Source organism: Ovis aries, chromosome 2 (assembly GCF_016772045.2).
Source record: "Ovis aries strain OAR_USU_Benz2616 breed Rambouillet chromosome 2, ARS-UI_Ramb_v3.0, whole genome shotgun sequence".
Classification (NCBI taxonomy): Eukaryota; Metazoa; Chordata; class Mammalia; order Artiodactyla; family Bovidae; genus Ovis; species Ovis aries.
The window spans coordinates 74,695,219-74,718,358 of record NC_056055.1 but is presented as its reverse complement, the minus strand read 5'-3'; the positions used below and the strand labels follow the sequence as shown (position 1 = coordinate 74,718,358).

The 23,140-nt window shown below is 40.5% G+C and overlaps 2 protein-coding genes across 12 annotated transcripts in view; one reads left to right on the top strand and one right to left on the bottom strand.

Annotated features, from left to right (window-relative positions):
* KDM4C (lysine demethylase 4C) overlaps positions 1–1,188 on the bottom strand; it is a 398,538-nt gene extending 397,350 nt beyond the window's left edge. For 5 of the 6 annotated variants that reach the window (XR_006058671.2, XM_004004373.6, XM_042243438.2 and 2 more), the window contains exon 1: positions 989–1,188. The gene's annotated coding sequence lies outside the window, so the exon portion shown is untranslated. Of the gene's footprint in view, positions 1–486; positions 630–988 lie in introns of all 6 variants that reach the window. The other variant, XM_042243436.2, reaches the window with a different exon arrangement.
* LOC132659180 (acyl-protein thioesterase 2-like) lies at positions 392–22,609 on the top strand. Of its 6 annotated transcripts, none has more exons than XM_060409454.1 (3): positions 392–643; positions 2,772–2,915; positions 5,887–13,140. In XM_060409454.1, the coding sequence occupies exon 3, from the start codon at positions 11,803–11,805 to the stop codon at positions 12,328–12,330; it is 528 nt and encodes a 175-aa protein (XP_060265437.1). In that variant the 5' UTR covers positions 392–643; positions 2,772–2,915; positions 5,887–11,802; the 3' UTR covers positions 12,331–13,140. The 6 variants fall into 6 exon arrangements, 4 of the variants coding, with proteins under 4 accessions (XP_060265437.1, XP_060265438.1, XP_060265436.1 ...); XR_009599243.1 differs by lacking the exon at positions 392–643 and adding an exon at positions 21,528–22,609 and having other exon boundaries at positions 1,331–2,915; positions 5,887–5,954; XM_060409453.1 differs by lacking the exon at positions 392–643 and adding an exon at positions 1,331–2,445.
* Positions 22,610–23,140: the final 531 nt, after the last annotated feature.

The following is a 23,140-nucleotide window of genomic DNA, read 5'->3' as shown; positions in this document are numbered from 1 at the left end:
GAACGATTGCAACTTTTAACCTATACTTCCAAAGCAGCGGTTGATAAATCATCCCGCAGGGTAATTTGCCAACTGCTTAAAAAAAAAAGTTTGTCCCCTCTTCTCTAGTGAGAAGGAACCAGACAAAAAACCTCCAAGGCATCGCCCACAACCAAAGCCAGACCGTGCAGACGTGCGTGGTTGCAGCTCAAGGGAAGACTGGCTCCGAGTTCACCCGGAAAGCATCCGAATCGAGCCCTGCTGGTTTCATTGGCTGAGCCCAGAGGAAAACCCCAAGCTCGAGCCGAGAGCCCCAGCCTACCTGGCTCCTTTCTTCACATTCCCAACCCTAGCCACGTGCCATGCCTAGCATTCCACGCGACCCGAACCGACTTATATTTATTAAGCACCCACTGTCTACAACGCATCACGGCAAGAAGCACTGCAGGAAGAAATGGCCCCACACCGGAAAAACCAAAAGGACAGCCACAGGGGCTAAGGACGAACCCAGGAGAGGGGTTAGCTGCCTACGGTGGGGTGGTCTGGAGAGGAGCCTTCACCCTGACGTCGCGGGTCGAGATAGTCCCAGGAAGAAATGGCCCCAAGGGGCGCGCCAGGCCCGGCCTCCCCGGAGTCCGCCGCAGACCGGGCTGGAAGGGGAAAGGTAAGGAGTCGGCATTCCCGAACCACCGCGCGCTCCTCTGCTCCACCGAGCGCGACCCCGACTCCGGTCCCCGGGAGAACGGCGAGCCTGGGGACCGAACCTCCGCGAGGGCCGGAGCGGGCTGTCACTGGCTCCCGCTTCCCAGCCCTGCGACCATGGCCGGCCACTCTCTCGCCAGCCTGACAGCCACGGCGTCCACGGACCGAGCGTCTCCGGCCCGGCGTCTCCGCTCTGCCAGACGCCGGCACCCCCTGCTGCCCCGCGCGGAGCGGGACAGTGCCGGGAAGACCGCCCGGGCCCCTCCCCCCACCGGCCCCATCCCCCGGACTCCGGAAAAGCGGTTACCTGGCGCGCGGGCGGGGGCGAGGACACGACCCCGAGGAGGAAGATGAGAAGGAAAACGGTGGCCTCCGGCCCAGGGAGATTTGGGAAATTTGGAAGACTTGTTCCGCACTGGGTGACAGCTGTTCGCTGCGCACGCGCACCCGGCCCCAGTCGCCCGATCACTCCGCAGCTCCTCACCCTCCCGTCGAGGGCTGGGAGGCAGCGGCGAAGGCGCGCGCACGGGGCCAGCCGGCTCTCCCTGCGCGAGGGCGCGCGCGTCGTCACGTGACCGCTGGGGCCCGGCACTTGGTGGGTCACGTGAACTTCCAAACAGCTTAAAGGTGCCAAGCACCTTCTTGCTTTGGCTTAATCTTTCGCACAGTTCTTAGGCTAGGCTCGCTCGCCGCCGCGCTTCGTGTTTTCTGGAAAGGGATACGTCCTCTTTTGCCCAGAAGGGGAAGATACTTGAGCAGAAGGAAGAGACAGGTGCACAAAACCTTGTCTGGGAGCGCGTACCGGGTTCCCGCAGGGTTGGACCTGATGAAGTCCACGCGCCACACGTCGCCCAGGGCTCCGACGCGGGCCTATGGCGGTCCCCGGCGCGCAGACGTCAGAGTGGCGTTGCCATGGGTGGGGTCTCTCAGTGCCCAGCGAAGCCTGGCTAGGATGTCTCGGCTTGCTGCTGGGCAGCAATGACAGTGTTTTATGGCTGAGACTTCTGAGACTCTAGACCGACATGGGAGGTCCAAGTAGGCTAAACGTGTCTGCCTGCCAACCCCTTAACAAGTAACTCAAGCAAGAAGCTTGTTATTAGCCGAGAGGAGTCAAACTGTCCCGTAATTCAGTCACCTACGCGGAACAAGTCCCACCCGGCGCAGGTGTGCTCTTGAGTTGAAGAGTCCCGAGGTGACCCCAATAGGAATTAGGACTGGCTGCTGCTGCTGCTGCTAAGTCGCTTCAGTCGTGTCCGACCCTGTGCGACCCCATAGACGGCAGGCCACCAGGCTCCCCCGTCCCTGAGGTCACTCAAAAACATGGGATGACAGCAATATGGCCTGAATTGTAACAGGAAGTTCTAGCGCCTCCGGACCCCTCAGAAAGTAGTTAAACTAGCTTGCTACAACTTGTTACTCCTGAGCTGTACCTCTGCCTTACAAAATGTGCGGAAGAACCACACAGACCTTACTTAAGCCTTTGCACTACCAAAGACAGATGGCTGAGTACCAGGTGTTTTGCAACGCTGAACAATTTTTTTTTTAACTTCCTGTAGAGACTCCAGCTGGGTCCCTTGTGGCGTTTCCCCTAACGTCTCAGCTAAGATTGGGCAGAACCTTACACTTCTGAGCACACTTGGGCTGTCTTATATGCTGTGTTTTCTACTGCAATCCACTGATTTTTGCTTCTTAAAATATCTGAACAGGTGCATTTACTGCACCCTGGAAGTTTTTTTCTCACCGGAAGGAGCACTGCAAAGACAGGTGAAATATGGGTGATTAAGTAAAGCTAATGGGATTATTGGGTTACCACGTTTGTTTAGTCATTAAATTAGAAACAAGGTTTAGGCTCCATTACCCACCTAGATACACGTCTGAACTTCCCTAACATGTAAACTCAACTGGGACTTCTCCAACTGTGTATACTATGAGGACCACAACCTTCCTTAAAAGTCAACTGTATATGCTAAAACAATAACAGTCATTTAGGGCTTACTGTGAACTTCACATTTGTTTGAAGAGCTTCACATATATTAACAAAATTAATTTTTATAATCATGCAGTGAGTAGGTATTATCTCCTTGTTACAGATATGAAAACTGAACTGAGATTAAGAAACAGCTACTAAACACCGGGGTCCTTGGAAGCCATATGCTGCATTGGACTAGGAACCTAGTACACCAAATTAAAAGTCTGAAAACCTGAATTCCAGTCCATTCACAATTTGCAGACAGGTAATATTGCACAAATAACATTTGGTGAACACAGTAAATCAAGACTGCTATTTTTAATCTGAAAAATGAGGGTGACATACCAGCTTTGCTAATTTTGGGAATTTTTGAACATTAAAGAAGGTAATGTACAATGTCAGAACACTTCAAAAGCTGTAAAGCATTGAATCTATTAATATTAAACGCTTTAGTTTTGGAAATTGAATTCAGCCTACTAGAAAATCAACTGGATTCATGTCACAGAAGACAATGTTGTATCCTTATTATACTGAAGTACTTCTATTGTAAATTATAATGAATATTAAAATTTTAGCCATATAGTAGGTTAATTTATTTGGGTGAAATTAAAAATGCCAGTTATAAGATGGGGTTTGTATAATGGATACATAGATTTTCTTTGAAGCTTATGTTATGTAAACTGCTGTTCACCTCAGACACTACTAGTAAATTTTTAAAATATGTATAATGCAGCAAATTGATAAATTGATACACTACTAAATAATATAGTCTAATTTTGAATATATTTAAGTCCATTAGACCTTTGAAAATATAAAGTATTAAATTACTACGCATTAATGTTTCTATTTATCACATACATGTCTGTTACTTATACAGGTACAATACAAACCAACCAATACCAGATGTTTAGATGATTTTTTAAAGTGTTACAGAGAAGATGATAGTGCTGCTGCTGCTGCTAAGTCCCTTCAGTCGTGTCAGACCCTGTGAGACCCCAGAGATGGCAGCCCACCAGGCTCCGCCATCCCTGGGATTCTCCAGGCAAGAACACTGGAGTGGGTTGCCATTTCCTTCTCCAGTGCAGGAAAGTGAAAAGTGAAAGAAGTCGCTCAGTCCTGTCCGACTCTTTGCAACCCCATGGACTGCAGCCTACCAGGCTCCTGAGTACCTAATAAAATTAGAAATCTTGGTAGCTGTTCTCTGTGTCCTGTGTTCTGAAGCTCAGACCAATTTATCTCTTACAAGGATTATTATAGAAGTCTCCTAATGATCTCCCTACTTCCAATGAATTCTCCACCCATCCCCTACCCCTGCAACCCGTCTTCTGTACTGCAAGTCAAAATTATCCTCCTAAAATAAAAACTGGATCATGATTCCACCCAACTGAAACACCTCACTAATTTCTCATCACTACCAAAGCTTTGCAGTCTGAGTCGCAATGGCCAAAAAGAATACGGTGACCAAGGATGTGGGGATAGACACTGAAGTGAGTCAAACCTCTGTATAAGCTAAATATGCAATCAGTTCAGATACCATTAGGTCTTAATAAAAGACACCTAAAATTACCACTTAAAATATTTAATTTTCCTTTTAAATATTTGAATAAAATTAAAGTTTGGGGGTGATATGTCATTTTTTCCCCTAGGCCTCCAGTTCTGTGTGTGTTTCATAAGGTGGGGTACTGCGGGAACAAATAAGGAAAACACTGGAACATTTTATGACATCTAATCATAACACAATTAAAAAATTAAATATTTCTTTTTCCAAATAAAAACAAAACTACACACCTAAACTGAAGTTGCAAACTCAATACATATAGTTGTCAGTTTCAATCAATCCTTTTTATTATGTATTACTGTTATTATTGCTGTGTGTACTGTTTTATGTTATTTGTACAGGCTTTGGATAATGATACAGCTATGAATAGGACAGAAGTGACCTTCCTCTCATGGAACACACAATAAAGCCAGTGAGATACCAACATGCATCTACAAAAATGGCTAAAAATAAAAACTGACAAACACTGGTGACAGTGTGGGGGAACAGAAACACCAGTAGAAATACACATACATATTGGCTTCTCTGGTGGCTCAGAGGGTAAAGCGTCTGCCTGTAATGCGGGAGACCTGGGTTTGATCCCTGGGTTGGGAAGATCCCCTGGAGAAAGAAATGGCAACCCACTCCAGTATTCTTGCCTGGAAAATCCCATGGACGGAGGAGCCCGGTAGGCTACAGTCCATGGGGTCACAAAGAACAAGACATGAATGAGCGACTTCACTTTCACTTTCATGCATCAGACACATACACAGAAAGTTTTATAGCATTACCCGTGAGGCTCAAGCAGGGACCCAAAAATCTATTGGCAGTTAAGTAGAGATATAAATGTCAGTACAGTTCTACAATGGAAAACTATACAGCAATGAAAATAAATGAATTATTGCTACCTATAATAGAATGGCTAAATCTCACAAATAAAATTGTAAGTGAAAGAAGCCAGACCCAAAAGAATACATGCTGTGTTATTCCAGCATGTATTCTACTTTTAAGCATCCATCTAGTTTTAAATGTGTTTATATAACATTTAAAAGTAGATAAAACTATTCTATGGTGTTAGAAGTTAAAATAAGGGTTACCTTTGAGAAGAAAGGGGTGGAACAATTGAGGGGAAAGGAACCTCTGGGGTGCTGCTTATGTTCTGTTTTTTAACCTGGATGATAATAATTGTATCATTCATCAACCTGTACACTTATGGTTTGTTTTATGCATTTTATATGTGACATTTAAAGTAAATATTTTCAAATATTTAGTATGTTAATTTTTATTTTTTTTAATTTTTGTGTATTTATTATAGCAATTTTCTTACTCATTTTCACAAATGGACTTCCCAGGTTGATTTAACTTGCTAAACAAAGGGTAAAACTTCTGAACCTTCCCCTTCCTATTGAATGAAATTTTTTGTTGATTAGAAAGAGGAAAACGTGAAGGGAAAAACAAATGAAAAGGAGACTGAGCTACTTTTTCCTTTGGTCCAATTGACCCTTAAGAATCTCTGTAACTGAAGGAGTTTTCTCTCTTTTTTTGTTTCCTTTACTCGGGTAGTTTTATCAAGGTTGTCAGTAACTCACTATGAAATGTAATACTCCATTACAATAATTATGTTAGTTTAATTTTTTAAGTTTTCTCAACCATATTATATCTCAGCCCTATATATACTGATATTTCAAACCCTTTTTAGTTGCAGGCAAACAATATGCAGGCATACCTTGGAGAAAATGTGGGGACTGTTCCAGAGCCTGCAATAAAGTGAGTCAGATGAATTTTTTGGTTTCCTAGTGTATATAAAAGTTATGTTTACACTATACTGTAGTCTATTAAATGTGCAATGTCATTATGTCTTTAAAATGTACAGACTTTAATTTTAAAATACTTTATTGCTAAAAAATGGTACCCATCATCTGAGCCTATAGCTAAGTTGTAAAATTTTTACTGGTAGAAGGTCTTGCCTCAATGTTGATGTCTGCTGACCGATCAGAGTGGTGAGTGCTGAAGGTTGGGGTGGCTGTGGTGTTTCCTTTAAATAAGACAACAATAAACTTTGCCAGATCAAATGATTCTTCCTTTCACAAATAATTTCTCTGTAGCATGCAAGCCTCTTTGATAGCATTTTACCCACAGTAGAACTTCTTTCAAAATTAGAGTCAGTCCTCACAAATGCTTTACCAACTAAGTTTATGTACTAATATAAATCCTTTGTTGTCATTTTAACAATCTTCACAGCACCTTTCTCCAGAGTAGATTCCACCTCAACAACCCACTTTTTTGTCCATCTGTAAGAAGTGACTCCTTATCCACTCAAGTTTCATCATGAGGTTACAGCAATTCACCCACATCTTCAGGCTCCACTTCTAATTCTAGTTCCTTTACTATTTCCCTACACCTGCAGTTCCTTCTTCCACTGAAGTCTTGAACCTCTCAGAGGCATCCATGAGGAGTGGAATAAAATTCTTCCAAATTCCCTTAATGTTGATAGTTTGACCTCTTTGCATGAATCTCAAATGTTCTTGATGGCATCTAGAATGCTTGAACTTTTCCAGAAGGTTTTCAATGGACTTTGTCCAGATCCATCGCAGGATAACTATTACCACAATAGCTTATGAAATATATTTCTTAAATAATAAGACTTGAAAGTCTTATGACTCCAAAATGACTCTTTCATCCATGGGCTACAGGACAGATGTCATGTCAGCAGGCATGAAAACACCACTAATCTTGTTGTACACCTGGATCAGAGCTCTTGGGTGCTCAGGTACATTGTCCATGAGCAACAATATTTTGAAAGTAATCTGTTTTCTGAGCAGTAGGTCTCCACAGTGGGCTTAAAACATTTAGTCAACCATCTTGTAAACAGATAGGCTGCCAACCAGGCTTTCTTTTCCATTTATACAGCACAGGCAGAGTAGATTTTGCATTATTCTTAAGAGCCCTAGGATTTTCTACATGGAAGCCTGGTGTGCTGCGATTCATGGGGTGGCAGAGTTGAACCCGACTGAGCGACTGAACTGAACTGAACTGAACTGAGCATTGGCTTTAACTTCAAGTTACCAGACACATTAGCTCCTACTAAGGGAGTCATTCTCTCCTTTGAAGCTTTGAAGCCAGTCATTGACTTCTGCTTATGGCTATAAAAGTCTAGATGGTATTTTCCATTGTAAGGCTGTTTCATCTACCTTGAAAATTTGTTGTCTAGTGTAACCACCTTCATCTTAGCTAGATCTGGGTAACTTGCTGCAGCTTCTACATCAGCACTTACTGCTTCACTTTGTACTTTTATGAGATGACTTCTTTCCTTAAACCTCATGAATCAACCTCTGCTAGTTTCAAATTTTTCTGCTATAACTTTCTCACCTCTCTCAGCTTTCATAGAATTGAAGAGAGTTGGGGCCTTGCTCTGGATTAGGCTCTGGTTTAATGGAATATTGTGGCTGGCTGGTTTGATCTTCCTTCTAGACCACTCAAACTTTCTCCATATCAGCGAAAAGGCTGCTTCACTTTATCATGTGCATGTTCACTAGCATAGCACTTTTAATTTCCTTCAAGAACTTTTTCTTCGCATTCACAACTTGGCTAACTACTTTGCTTGAGAGTCCTACCTTTTGGCCTGTCTTGGCTTTAGACATGCCTTCCTCATTGAGCTTAGTCTTTTCTAATTTTTTATTTAAAGAGACACACAGTTATTCCTTTCACTTGAATACTTAAAGGCCACTGTAGGGTTATTAATTGGTCTAATTTGAACAGTGTTTTGTCTCAGGAAGTAGGGAGGCCCAAGGAGAGGAAGAGAGAAGGGAGGACAGTGAAGTAGTCAGAACACACACATTTATCAACTGTTTGCCATCCTGTATGGGGATGTGGTTTGTGGTACCCCCAAACAATTGTAACAGTAACATCAAAGATCACTTATCACAGATCATCATAACAAATACAAAAATAAAAAATTCAAAATATTGTGAGAATCACCAACATGCAACACAGAGATACAACGGAAGCAAATTTTATTGGAAAAATGGTACCCATAGACTTGTTCAATGCAGAGTTTCCACAAACCTTCAATTTGTAAAAACTGCATTATCTACAAAGCACAATAGAACAAGGTATGTGTTTTTAATTGTTTTTAAATATAAAGGGGGATGATTTAAAAATAAAAAAATTTAAAAAATTTTTTCTCCTAAGTTTGTTGACATCACTTCTGGTTAATAAGGAAAACAGCAGGTCCATTTCTGATAGCATATGACAATACCATGTGCATGTCAATCAACTGCTTTGTGTATAAGCCAGAGGATTAATGGAAGAAGGTGTATTGCTTTACATTGTAAACCCCAGCAAAAATTATGTGGAGTAATAAGTCTATCTTATATCTAGCCATTAAATACTATATAATTTCCAATGTATTGGAGTGCATCTGATTTATTAAATCAATCCATGGAGAAGAACTATTAATTCACTCATTCAAGCTTTATTGAAATATCCTAGGAAATGGCACTCTGGTATGAATTATACAAACAAAATGTCCTATTTGATGGAGAAATTATCCCTGACAAAATCAGAAACAAATTCTGCTTTTTTAAAAATACATGTACATATTTGATCTAAGTGTCATCATAAGTTAATACTTAACTTTCCACCAAAAAAAAATGCTTGGGGATCTTCAGCAAGTTAATTTTAATTGAAAGACTTTCATTTATATATATTTTTAAGTGCTCACTCCCACTGTGGAAAACTGGCATTGCCTGCTAAAGTTGAACATATGCATACCCTGTGACCCAGCAATTTCTCCTCCCCTAAGTCTGCATCTATATATAGATCAAAATACATGTTAAGAGGAGCATTATTTGTAATTAGCAAAATCATATTACTAAAGATAAAAGGTAAAGGTCAGGATTTATAGGTTTAATAACCATAGAACAAGCTATATATTTCATGTAGAGGCCAGGTAAGACACTTCTAGGCCTCAGGTGGAGCCAGAAATAAAAGGTGGAAGAAAAGTTTTGGCCCATAAAGTCCCTGTGGTGGGAAAATGTGGTCAAAACCGACCAGGAAAAGACAAAAGTTCTGCTAGTAGTAAGCTTGTGATGGGTGAACCTGAGAAGGGTTAAGATTTGTACCAGAGTCAACAAAGACATCACTGTGGTAAAAGGGGAGGAATTTAGGGGGATATTAACTGACACCATATCAGGGTCCCAGTCTAAGTACACTTCTTCCATAATGATCATAAAGTACTTGTAATTTCATAGGATATCCTGAATCACTAAGGAGTACTGTATTCCTCCACCCTCAGGCATAAACTTAAAAGATGCTTTCATTGAGAGAGACATCAGATATGCTACTGCTACTTTTATAGTCTCTGATTATAATAGAAATTAAAGGGCTCTGCATCTTAGAAATGAAATGTGTGTATTAATTTGGAAGAGACCACAAAATGTTGCTTTAACAATCCCTGGTTTTCACAGCATTGTTGCTGTTCACTAAGTCGTGTCCAACTCTTTGCCACTCTGTGGGCTGCAGCACGCCAGGCTTCTCTGTCCTCCACTATCTCCCAGAGCTTGCTCAAACTCATGTCGATTGAGTTGGTGATGCTAACTGTCTCAACCTCAAGCCCCTTTCTCCTTTTGCCTTCCATCTTTCCCAGCACCACGCCTTCCATCTTTCCTAACGTGTCAGCTCTTCACATCAGGTGGCCAAAGTGTTGGATATTCAGCTTCAGCATCAGTTCTTCCAATGAATATTCAGGGTTGATTTCCTTTAGGATTGACTGGTTTGATCTCCTTGAAACCTAAGCAACTCTCAAGAGTCTTCTCCAGCCCCATAATTCAGAAGAATCAATTCTTCAGTGCTCAACCTTCTTTATGCTCCAACTCTCACATATGTACATGACTACTGGAAAAACCATAGCTTTGACTATGTGGACCTTCATTGGCAAAGTGATGTCTCTGCTTTTCAATATGTTGTCTAGGTTTGTTTTAACTTTTCTTCAGGAGCAAGCATCTTTTAATTTCATGACTGCAGTCACTGTCCACAGTGATTCTGGAGCCCAAGAAAATAAACTCTGTCACTGCTTCCACCTTTTCCCCTTCTATTTGCCATGAAGTGACAGGACTGGATGCCATGATCTTAGCTTTTTGAATGCTGAGTTTCAAGCCAGCTTTTTCACTCTCCTCTTTCACCCTTATAAAGAGGCTCTTTAGTTCCTCTTCACTTTCTGCCATTAGAGCAGTATTGTCTGCATATCTGAGGTTGTTGATATTTTTCCTGGCAATCTTGATTCCAGCTTGTGATCTGGCATTTCGTATGATGAACTCTGCATAGACGTTAAATAAGTAGGGTGACAATATACAGCCTTGTCATACTCCTTTCCCAATTTGGAACCAGTCAGTTGTTCCACCTCTGGTTCTAACTGTTGCTTCTTGACCTGCATACAGGTTTCTCAGGAGATAGGTAAGGTTGTCTAGTACTCCCATCTCTGTAAGAATTTTCCACAGTTTGCTGTGAACCACATAATCAAAGGCTTTCACATAGTCAATGAAGCAGAAATAGATGTTTTTCTGGAGAAATACATATTAGCCATTTGATCTCCAGTTCCTCTGCCTTTTCTAAATTCACCTGGTACATCTGGAAGTTCTCAGTTCACATACTGCTGAAGCTGAGCTTAAAGGTTTTTGAGCATAACCTAGAGAGGATGTGAAAGGAGCGTAACCGTACAGTAGTTTGGACATTCTTTGTCATTGCTTTTCTTGGTGATTGAAATGAAAACTGACTTTTCCAGTCCTGTGACCACTGATGAGTTTTCTAAATCTGCACGTATTGAATGCAGCACTTTAAGAGCATCATCCTTCAGGATTTTAAATACCTCAGCTGGAATTCTATCACTTCTACTAGCATTACCAATCTTTTAAAAACTCATTCCTCTATTAAGTTCTCTCTCAGAAAGGTGGTTTGCTTCATCTCTCCAGCAATAGCGCTTTCAGTATCACAAAGATAAAAAAGTCCTAGGCTTTTTTTCTGCAGAAGAAAATTCTGCCTTATAAGGGATTTTCATATTCTATAGTTTCCCTCTATTTTATCAAATTCACTGAACTTAAAATATTAAATTTTAATATTTCTGTTCCTCTGAACCTGACTGCTCCTAATCTTTCTTTTACGTTCAAATATTTCCAGCAAGAAATTCTGTCTGATCAATGAGTTCAGTTTTTGGCTTGAAGCTTTATATTTCCTAGGGACTTTGCACAGTCTACAGTGATCAAGTATCCTGTTCACCTTCCTTAAGTGCTCTTCCAATCATGCATAACTGATGTTTCATAACTCAGATAAAGTTGTAAATGGTTTCTCTTCTTAAACTAATGTTAAAATAGCTTGGGCCCGGCAGAGTCGGCCAACAGGGAAAGACCGTGTGTCTGTGCTGGAAAAAGAGGAAAATCTCCCTAGAGGTCTTGAAACCCCCAGGGAGTGGAGGCCCCAGCCGTGGAGCCCTGCAGTATATGTGTGGTAACACCATGTCTGTGCCCCTGCTCACCAACGCTGCCACTGTGTCTGGAGCTGAGCAGGAAACAGCTGCGGTTATTTTTTCACATGGACTTGGAGACACGGCACAGCTGGGCTGATGCCCTCTCCACCATCCGGCTCCCTCACCTCAAGTACATCTGCCCCCATGCACTCCTGGTTTGACCTGATGGGGCTGAATCCAGACACACCAGAGGATGAGGCTGGCATCAAGAAAGCAGGAAAGAACATCAAGGCCTTGATTGAGCATGAGATGAAGAATGGGATCCCTGCCAATCGGATCCTCCTGGGCTTTTCACAGGGTGGAGCTTCATCCCTCTACACAGCCCTCACCTGCCCACACCCTCTGGCTGGCATTGTGGCATTGAGCTGTTGGCTACCTCTGTATTGGGCCTTCCCCCAGGCAGCCAATGGTAGTGCCAAGGACCTGACCATCCTTCAGTGCCAAGGGGAGCTGGACCCCATGGTTCCTGTACAGTTTGGGGCCCTGACAGCCGAGAAGCTCTGGTCCATTGTCACACCTGCCAGGGTCCGGTTCAAGACGTACCCAGGTGTCATGCATAGCCCCTGTCCTCAGGAGATGGCAGCTGTGAAGGAGTTTCTCGAGAAGCTGCTGCCTCCTGTCTAACCAGAGTTTCTGTCCCCCAGCACAGTCCCCCTGCTAACAGGTGACTCAGCATGCATGGCACCATCTTGGATCTGAGCCAGTTGAGCCCCTTTCTCACCCTTCTGGACCCATCCTCTTCCCACAGGTCTCTGGGGCAGACAAGTCAAAGCCTGGCTAGGCCCTCCTTCCTGGTTTCCGCCCCCTGGCTGTCTGCCACAGGGGGTGGGCTGCTTTCTTATCCCATTTCCCTGGAGGTGGGGCCCTCCCCACGGCAGCAGTATTGGAGTGGCTATAGGCAGCAGGAGAAAGGGGCCCAGCCACTGACCCACTCACTCAGGACCTCACTCAGTAGCACTGCTTTGGGCCCTCTCTGGTGACCTCAGGGTTTGGCCCATGGGGCCCTCCCAGGCCCCACCTCCTACCCACTGCAACTGATTCTGCCCAGATAATCATGTCTCCTGCCTCCTCTCCAGCTGCTTCTCAATCATGAGTGTGTCCATGGCCCGACCTCTGGCTGCTGTGGGCTCCCTGCCCCTGCGCAGGAGTGTGGGTGAGGGGGACGAGTCTTTCTCGAGGAAGCCTCACCTCAGCTGTTCTAATGTGGGGGCTGGGCCCTGCCTCACCATTACCCTCCGCTCCCGAAGCCCTGGAGCGTGCAGGGCTGGACTGAGGCTCAAGGTCTCCCCCAGCTGCTTCACCCCACATTGTCCCCACTCTAGATCTGGGGGAGCTGGGGAGGAGTCTTCTGTCTCCATATAGTTTTTGGGTGTTTTTCTTGTTGTGTCCTGGATTCCAACAAAATTAAAGAAATTGCTTCAACTCTCAAAAAAAGAGGCTTGGATCTTTGTCATATTCATTCTCTGTTACGATAAGCTGTAAAATATGACCACAGATTTCTCCCATGCATCTGTGCAATGACTACTCTTCCTTCCATCAAGAGGTAATCTATTTTCCCACTCTTTGCATCTGGACCCTTATTGTGACTTGATTTAATCTGCAGAATGTGGCAAAAATGATGTTCTGTGACTTCCAAAACCAGATCTTAAGAGACAATGCAGCTTCTGCTTTCACCTTATGCTGCTACCCTGAGACCATCAAAAAAAGAAGCCAGTCTAACCTTTTAGAGAATAATGGTCACAAGGGAAAGAAACTAAGTTCCCAGTGGACACCACCAAATGTCAGACACGTGAATGATCTACCTTGATCTTCCAGCCCTATTATCTTTCGGTTCAACCATCTTTCAGCTGAATGTTTCTGTACCAATTAACTCAGGTAAAACCAGCAGATAAACTTTCAACCCATCCAGAGTATCATTTAAAAATAATATTAAGTCATTGCTGCTTTAAGCTACTAACTTTTGGAGTTATTTATTATGCCACAATAGATAATTGATGGTATATATTTTTTCTTTCAATCTCTCACCTTGGTGATCCTCTGCCCCTCCATTACTTAATTCAGAAAATACAAATTATTTTCTTTTTTTTGGCTTCAGTTTCAGAACTGATAGGCACATAATTGATATGTGCAAAACAATTATTCAAAACTTTAGCATCGTCACTTTTATGATTAAGAGATCCTTTCCTCTCTTTTGGAGACCTCTGATGTACTTTCAGTTTTTCCTGCTTTGCTCATTTCAACTTATTCTTCCTGTCACATGACAGAATACACTTAACTTTCTCTTTAAGTAGTTTTCCTTCATTAAGAGATATCTTATCTCTTCTAAAAGTAGCTTGTGCTTAGTCATATCTGACTCTGTCACTCCAGGAACTGTAGCCAAACCAGGCTCCTCTGTCCATGGGATTCCCCAGGCAAGAAAACTGGCGTGGGTTGCCGTTTCCTTCTCCAGGAGATTTTCCCAACCCAGGCATCAAACCCACATCTCCTGTGTCTCTTGCATTGCAGGCAGATTCTTTACTGCTGAGGCACCAAGGAAGTTCTCCTCTAAAAGGCATACTAAATTCTTCCTCGGCATTTTTCTATAAATTTAAAACTTTTGTATAGATTTCTTTATATTTTTGTCTTAGTTTACACCATAACAAGCATACTGTTCACTGGATTTAGATTACTTGCTAAATGTTTCCTGATTTTATCTAGCCCCTTCATTCCTATTTTGTTGGCTGTCCTCTTCAAGTGAGTCCTTAGCTTGTGAGACTATTGATGTTCCAGTATCTTTTCAGAAGCTTCTGGTTTTTTTCCTTTCAAATAAGTGTATCCTTCTCAGCAATTCATGTTTAGTTACTTGGTATATTCTGTTCCTTTTTGGAAATAGCACAGCATCCCAGGACATCCCCTGTAAATTCTTCAGGTCATTGTCTAGTTTCCTATAGCAGCACAGGTCCTGGTCTAGGTTCCCTAGGGTGCCTGTCTAAATCCTTCCAGAAAATGAAGTCCCTATTTCTAAGCTGTGATTTTTTTTGGAGCAGTGGTTCCCAAAGTTTGTTCCAGGAATTGGCAAGGTTAAAATTGTTTTCATTATAATACAGAAATTTAATTGGCCTTTTCTGCTGTCATTCACAATGTAGTTTTCTGAGGTTACAACTAGGAGTGATTTCATCACTGCTCTGAAGGCTAATGGAAAGGCAACTATATTATTGTATTTCAATATTTTTGTTTTAAAACCTGATGTAAAAGCAATAAATGTCAGTGGGTAGACCCACAAAGACAATTTTCAAGAGTATTAAGGTGGTCATAGGACCAAAACATTTAAGAACAGTATGAAAGAACATACCGTTAAGAAAGGCTGAATTTTCCTTAACTGTCAGTTCTTGGGATGCTCCTTTGACAAGTCCCTCCTGTGACTCCCTTTCCTTCCTTAGGGCATTTGATCCAGCAGAAGGGTCCCAAACTGCTGCTGCAACTGCTCCCAAACATTAACGTACAGAGGAAAATTCTACTTGAACCCGCAATATTTCTACTGTTATACTGGCATAGGCCTATTTATCAATGGCTTATGAGCTAATTCTTGTTAAAGAAACACCACAGTTACAGAAGAGACTAACATTAGTTTACTTCCATTTTCCCACACCCCTTTTCATATTTGCCATATCTTTTGCCAAAGATTCTCCATTCACCTGTTTACTTTTTTAAGGAGGTCACGTGTGAACTAGATTCTGGGTTCTTCCAGGCCTGGAAATAATTTCTTCCAAAGACTGTCCATAATGAGACTGCAGAAGTCAGCCTACCTCCTCACCCTGCCCCACTCTACCCCTCCTCTTAGAGGTGACATTATTTTTTTTTTACATGATCAAACTTGGAAAGGATTTCACATCACTGAGTCTTTAAGCTACTAGTTCCACTCCCACAATTTAAAAAAAAAAAAAAAAAAAGATTAGCTGCAGATTCTATATAGAAGGCAGAAAAAATTTTCCCTTGTTCTAACTTCCTGTAATTTAACAACAGCAAACAAAAGAACAAAATAAAATAACCATGAGACTAAAGGTGCAAACTGTGTGTAATCCTTGTAGTTCAGTAACTCAGTAAATGGATGTCCATTGAGTGCCTACTTCATACCCTGAAATGTCAGAGATGCTGGTAATAGTTGTGTACAAGGTAGGTATGGCTTTGCCTACATAAAGTGCCTCAGTGATGCCTCTGAGAAGGCCAGAGTCCCCACCGATGATAAAAACCATTTCTATTGACCTAATTTCATTAGCTGTACTTAAGAGGATTAATTATCTAGCAGCTGTACTGTTTAGTCTTCTTGATCCTTTATTTTCATATTAGGAAATCTTTTGTCAGCACCATGTTTTCCACAAGAATATATTTTCATGAAATCTATATCTAACGTTTGATGCTATTTCAGCTTTGTTTTCCTTTTTTTATACCTAGACTTTGCATAAACTATTGGAGAACATCACACAGGCTCAAACTGAGGGACATTCTATAAAATCAAATTGGGTTAATTGCCTCCTAAAGCAACAAAGGCAAAATACTTCATAGGATTTAATTCAGTCTCATAATATTATATTCCCAATGCCTAGGATACAATTTAAATTACGTCACAAATGGTGACATGAAAATCCCAGTTTACATGGGAATGAACAGATGTCAAAACAGAGATCACACAGATGTTGAAATTGTCTGATAAAAAATCTAAAGCGGCTGTTAATAAAAAGCTCCAAGTAAAGGCAAATACTCTGAAATGACTGGAAAGATAGAAACTTAGCACAGAAATAGAAAATATAAAGAAAACCCCAAGAGAAGTTTTAGGGTGGGGAAATTAGGAAGACGGTGAGGCAATCGGTAAGATGTTGGTCAAAGGGCATAAATGGGCAGATAGAAGATGGATAAATTCTGGGAACTGAATACACAGCATTGTGACTATAGTTAACAATACTGTATTACACATTTGAAAGTTTCTAAGAACTAGATCTTAGGTGTTCTCCCAGAAAAAAGAAGTGAATATCATGTGGCATTAAGGAGGTATTAGCTAATGCTACAGTGGTAATCATATTGCAATATTTAAGTGTATCAAATCTACACCTTAAACTAATACAATGTTATGTGTCAATTTTAGCTCTATGAAAAAAAAAAGAAAGAAAGAAAGAAAGAAAAAAGTGAAGAGGACACTTTTAGATGCTCTTTTTATCAGGTTCTCTTGGGGAGCAGTTATTTCCCAGAGAGCAACAGTCCAAACATTCAAACAAAAAGAACTGAACTGAAAAAAAAGGAATACAAAAAATAAAATTTAAAAAAAAGAAACAAAAAAGAATTATAATATATCAAAAGCAGGAAGCTAAAGGCTTCTGAGAATGTATAATGAAATCTGAAGTAAAAGTGAAACATTTTCCCCTAAAGTTTAAATTGCCCTTATGGGATGCATATATTTAAATATCTTAGAAGGGAGATTTAAACTTTGAGAAGAAACATATCCCAGTAGGCATCTCAAAAAAACTGAAATTTTAAATAACTAAAGGGAACCTGAGATAGATTATTTACTACATTTGATGTTCTGTTTAAGTACATGTGTATAACTTCATAGCTAAAACCAGCTGTGACTGGCAAACAACTGCCCATCAGCCCAGCTGGGGAGTGAAGATGACTGTAAAATCTAGGGAAAAAGAATAATTAGCATTTCCAACCCAGTTACTAATGTAAAAGAAAAAATGCTAGAAGATAGTATCGTTCTTTAAATAAATTAGGCAAAAGTGTTTTTTTTTTTAAATTTAGAACTGAAAATACAACAACACAAAAAAATACCTTACAGAAGAATGTAACAGAAAAGTCATGAACTTGAGGGCAGATCGATAGATACAATCTAAGTTGAACAACAGAGGAAAAAAAAGATTCTCCCCCTGCCAAAAATGAACAGAACCTCATGCATCTGTGGACAATACAGAAGGGCTAACATTCACATCACTGGAGTTTCAGAAAGAGAGGAAAGAGTGCATTATTGTATGTGTGCACACACACACACACATTTGAAAAATGGCTAAAAATTTACCAAATTTGGCAAAAACAATAAGCTACAGATTTAAGAAGGTCAGCAAACATGAAATAGAAACACAAATGAACTTGAATCAAAATACATTACAATCAAATTGCTGAAAGTAAAGAAAGTAAAAAGCAAAAGTAAAAGACAAACATAATCTTGGAAACAGCCAGAGAATAACAATGCATTTGAATAACAGATTTAAATGACTGTGGAGGCAGAAGGAAGGATAACATTTTAAAGTACCAAATAAAAAGAGATGTCAACTCAGAATTTCAAAATTCTATATCCAGTAAAAAAAAATCTTTCAGAAATGGAGATGAAATAAAAACATGCTCAGATAAAAGGAAACTTAGAGAATTTTTTTGCAAAAAAAAAAAAATCTGCTCTAAAAAATTGCTAAAGAACATTCAGATGTGAGGGAAGTAATATCAGATGGATATAAACAACATAATTCTAAATAATTCATAGGTCAAAAAGGAAATCCCAAATTAGCAAAGATTTTAATTTGAATGAAAATGAAATCTGAATAAAACTGGGAAGGAAACACTTTAAACTGAATGAAAATCTAAATATATTATAAAATTGATGAAATTCAGCTACAGTAATGTTTAGGGGGAATTTTATAGCATTAAATACCTATATTAGAAAAGAAGAAAGCTTACATACCAACAATCTAAGACTCAAGAAACTTAAAGGAACAAGAAAAAGAACAAAATAAAGCCAAAACAATCAGAAGAAATAATAACAGCAGAGATAAAATTGAAAACAGAGCAAAACAGAAAATTAATGAAACTAAAAGGTGGTAGGTCTTTGAAAAGATTAAAAAGAAAAAAACACTAATAAATCTCTAGCAAGATTGAAAAGAAAAAGAAAGAATTCCCTGTCATTCCAGGGGTTACAACTCTGAGCTTCCACTGAAGGGGCCCTGGCTTTCATCCTTGGTCAGTGAACTAAGATCCCTCATATGGCACAGCTCGGCCAATAAAAAGAGAGAGAAGGCATATCAATTACCAATATCAGAAATGAAAGAGGGGATTAATACTACATAGTGTATTAATACCACCATAGATGCTGGTACATGATTTCCAGCATCTCTCAAAGTATAAAAGGCAGAATGGAGATGAAAGAGCGTGAGCTTTGGAGCTGACAGACATGGGTACAAATCTGGGTGCCTTTACTAACGAGTTGTGATAGAAAGTCAATTCCTTCATCTTTCATATACAAAATGAGACTGGTAAATGTTGTTTTAGTCACTAAGTCGTGTCCAGCTCTTTGCGACCCTATGGACTATAGCCTGCCAGGCTCCTCTGTCCATGAGTTTTCTAGGCAAGAATACTAGAGTGGGTTGCCATTTCCTTCTCTTCCCCACCCAGGATCAAACCAGTGTCTCCTGTATGAGTTCTTTACCACCGAGCCACCTGGGAAGCCTGTAATATTTTAACTCAAAGAGCAAAAGATAAGATTTAAATGAGATTAAAGTAGGTTCCATAGCTCAGTCAGTAAAGAATCTGCCTGCAATGCAGGAGACCCAAGTTTGATTCCTGGGAAGATCCCCTGGAGAAGGAAATAGCAACACACTCCACTATTCTTGCCTGGAGAATTCCAGGGACAGAGGAGCCTGGCAGACTACAGTCCATGGGGTCACAAGAGTTGAACATGACTTAGCGACTAATACCACCAAAGTAGGTTAAGAGCCCAGCACAGAGATTGTACCCAGCAAATGATACTTGCTTACTCTCTCCTATCAGGAATGACATCTACCAACAATAAGGATAAACAAGGGGAATATGTTTCTTTGTTTTTACTGCCAATTATATAAATTCATTATTAGATAGCTCTTATATGTAAAGGTTTCCAATACCACCTTAGCATGCTGAGCAAAAGCTGTTTTACTTATCAATATCTTTTTATCTATCTAGCATTTATCTCTTTACCTCTCTATGTATCTAGCTATGATTAAAACCAAATGGGAAATCAAATTTAATGCTACTTTTGACCATTCTGTTTGATAATTTAAAATTTCAACTTAGTGTCCATTGAGGGACGCCTTAGTGGTAATCATAGCATTAATGTGCCCAATAATGTGTAATTTTATAAAGTCCACACTAGATGGCAGATTTTAGACAGGATTTTCTAGGTCACTAATTACTAAGTTTCTTCTACAGTCCTTAGCTGTCCTTGATACTTCTGATTTCCTCTTTGTGGGTGACAGTTCAGTTATATTGGTAGTTGAGATATTTGGGAACCTTGTTGGCAGGTAGACAAATTAGAAAAGGTAAGCAAAAGGAGTGAACAGATACCAATCACTAAAACTCAAACATCTAGATCCACTTTTATAATATGTATTACTTTTTGTTTTGTTTTGTTTTGCCATACTTCACAGCTTACAGGATCTTAGTTCCCTGACCCATACCCTCTGCAGTGGAAGCTCAGTGTCTTAACTACTGGACGGCCAAGGAAGTCTCAATATGCACGATTTAATTTCATATAACTTTTTACGTTGTTAGATTAAAAAAAAAATACCCATTTTTCAGGAGAGTTAAGGAGTCTTAAGGAGGATAAGTAACCAAGGCAAGATTCCAGACATCAAGCAGGCAAAATCTAGGACTGAATCCAGGTCTGTTTGCCTCTAAAGACAGCACGTGGGAGAAAGTAGAATCTGTTACTATTTTTAGTTTTGAAAGTGATTTATTTTCCTTTTAAGAAATAGAAACTTTATGTTTCTGGACTGCAGGATAGAAGAACTGTAAGAGATTGGAAAGCAGAAAACAGACATTCAGGTAGTGCCGGGAGCCACCACGGGAGATCCCACCCATGACAAGGTCATGTGGAAGAGAACTGTTAAGCAAGGCTTCAGAACTCAACAGGGTTCCCTAGGCTTTCTCAAACATCTACCTCAAAACCAGAATCTGTCTGTTTTACTATTTCATGACTTTCACCAACTTCCCTGACATTAACAGGGGGCTATTCCTGACCACCTTTCTCTGGAGAAAATCAACTTAGGGCTATAGCTAGTAAGTCTCCTGGACATGAGAAGAATATTTCCAATCAAAACCTCTCTGTTAGCATTTTAGCTTGCTTGGCAGATATATCCAGACTCTTGCAGATACACATGTGATTATTTACAGCCTCCCAACTGTGAGAGGCACGGAAAACCTAAAACATAGAGCCTTTCAAAGAGTTAAAAGTTATTAGAGTAGTGCTAGGCATAGGATTTCATTATTGGGCCAATGCTTTTTGCTAAGTTCCCATATCTCTTATCCACTGTGTACCTGGGAGTGCATTAGTTAACGTAGTTGGAAAGTAAGAAAAACAAGTGTAGCCTTGAAATTAACCACATCAGACTTTTGAGCTAATTGGTTCTTTCTTGTAACTCACTGCACCTTTGCTTCCTGAGAATGTAACTCTGTTTACTACTTTTTGAGGCTGACATAGATTAGAAATATAAGAAAAAACATTTCAAGGGAAAATAAGTTTTCTGGTTGAGAAGCCTTTATCAAAAGAGGGTCATAAAATGTTCACAGGCCTCCAAGGCCAGAAGATAATGTACACAATATTGTTTATGGGAAAGGTTTGCAGAAAAAATCCTGGTTCCGATAAAGACAAAACAGATGTAATGTTTGGGCTGACTCTGTATGACTTTGCGTCTTTCATTTCCCTCTATGTACAAGTAAAGGTATAAAAGACCCTTTTGAAAATAAAAACAATGGGCCTCGCTTGAAGAAGCTTGGTCACCCCGTGTTTTTCTTTTTTCTCTTTTTTTCTCTCTCACTTTCTTTTTCAGGCTAATCCCTTGGAGCATAGAGGCTCCCTGCATTCACTTATCTGCCCGGATTTCTGAGACCTGAACGGGAAGACGTTCTGCATCTTCACTCCCCTGGGAGACCAGGAAGGCACCTGTGGCCTCCGTGAACAGGGCAAACTTCTTGTCTCGAAGTTTTATTGGCTTTCTACGTAAACCAAGGAATATCAGCCTCTTTCTCTCCTCTATTTTCTTATCTACAATATTCTTTCCTTATCTCTCTCTAAATCATCCACCAACGCCATTTTTCCTTCAGGTTCCCCTGGATCCTGCAGGGGCTGGACCCCGGCAAGATAGAGCATCAGCGCAGATATAGACGCTGGAGGGAGAGAAACGGTAGGCGCTCAGGCTGACTAGACTAGAATAGGGCTACCTGTAGACTGATCTTAAGTTCTCAGACCTAAAAATATTTTTAAAAGATAGGAACGGCATTTAAATCTGCACAGGGACCCAACCTGTGCAGGAGATTATTTCTAGGATTTCCCTCTCTGACCTTGGTGCCCTGCTTCTCCTGAGCCTCTGTTATGGATTTCCCTGCTGCCTATACATAGGATACATCCACTCCACTCAGACGTGAATGTACCAGCTCCTCAGAACACTGTTACTAATGCCTATCATTTATTTCCACCACACAGTTTTTGAGCCCCTACTGTAAGCCTGCCCTAGGCCATAATTGCCAATATAAAAGGAGGCCCTGCTTCATAGTTATGCCTCTAATTCCCTGTCAAATTATGAGCTCCATTAAAGTTCATTTTGTAATTTCCTGTAGTAGACCAGACTGGTTAAGGGAATGACTTGATGTCAGACAGACCTGAGTTCAAGTCCCAGTTCTGCCATTATAAGTCATGAAAATGTGATCACACAGAGCTTCTATAAGCCTCAGATTCATTCTTTATCAATTGGAGATAATGATAATATAAGTGTATATGGGAAATATGGATTGGTTGCTACATCTAATTTTCCTTAATAATGAAAAACTTTTAAAATTAGGAACGCAATTCATTGGTGTATTTCAAAAGGTACATTATTTTTCTTCATTATCAATAAAAGGAGTTAGAAATTAACTTTAAAGAAATGCGGAAATGACAAAGAAATTAACTCAAAAGTCATAGTCAGATATGCACTCACTGCATCCTTCAGAAGAGGGGCGACTTAGGTTCCACCTATTTTCACGAGTTTCATCAAATACCAGACCTATTTGGGGGTGGAAGAGAAAAGGCAAATTTTTAAAAGAAATGTATGTTATTAAATGAAGCATTTGAAATTCCTATAGAGCACCAGGTGGGGACAATGTTTTCTAGACTAGACCTAGGAAATAGAATGTGGAATCAGTCTGTCCTCCCCATCCCCCCAAAAGCTGTTTACTTTTTAATGAATTTAAAAAAATAGTAACCAAAAAACCATATTAAAAAAAACAACAAAAATTTCACACACTGCCAGAAATGAAAAATAAAACACTAAGATGTAGCAGATTACTCTCCAGACAGGAACCAGTGGTTCTGGACTCAACAGTTCAAGCCTAGAATTAATGTCTGTTACAGAATCATCATGAGCACAACTTACTTCCAAACACAAAAATTTTGTAATGATTAAAA

Excerpts from the sequence above, each read along its gene's own strand:
- LOC132659180 (XM_060409455.1), top strand. The coding sequence starts at position 11,803 with ATGCCCTCTCCACCATCCGGCTCCCTCACCTCAAGTACATCTGCCCCC.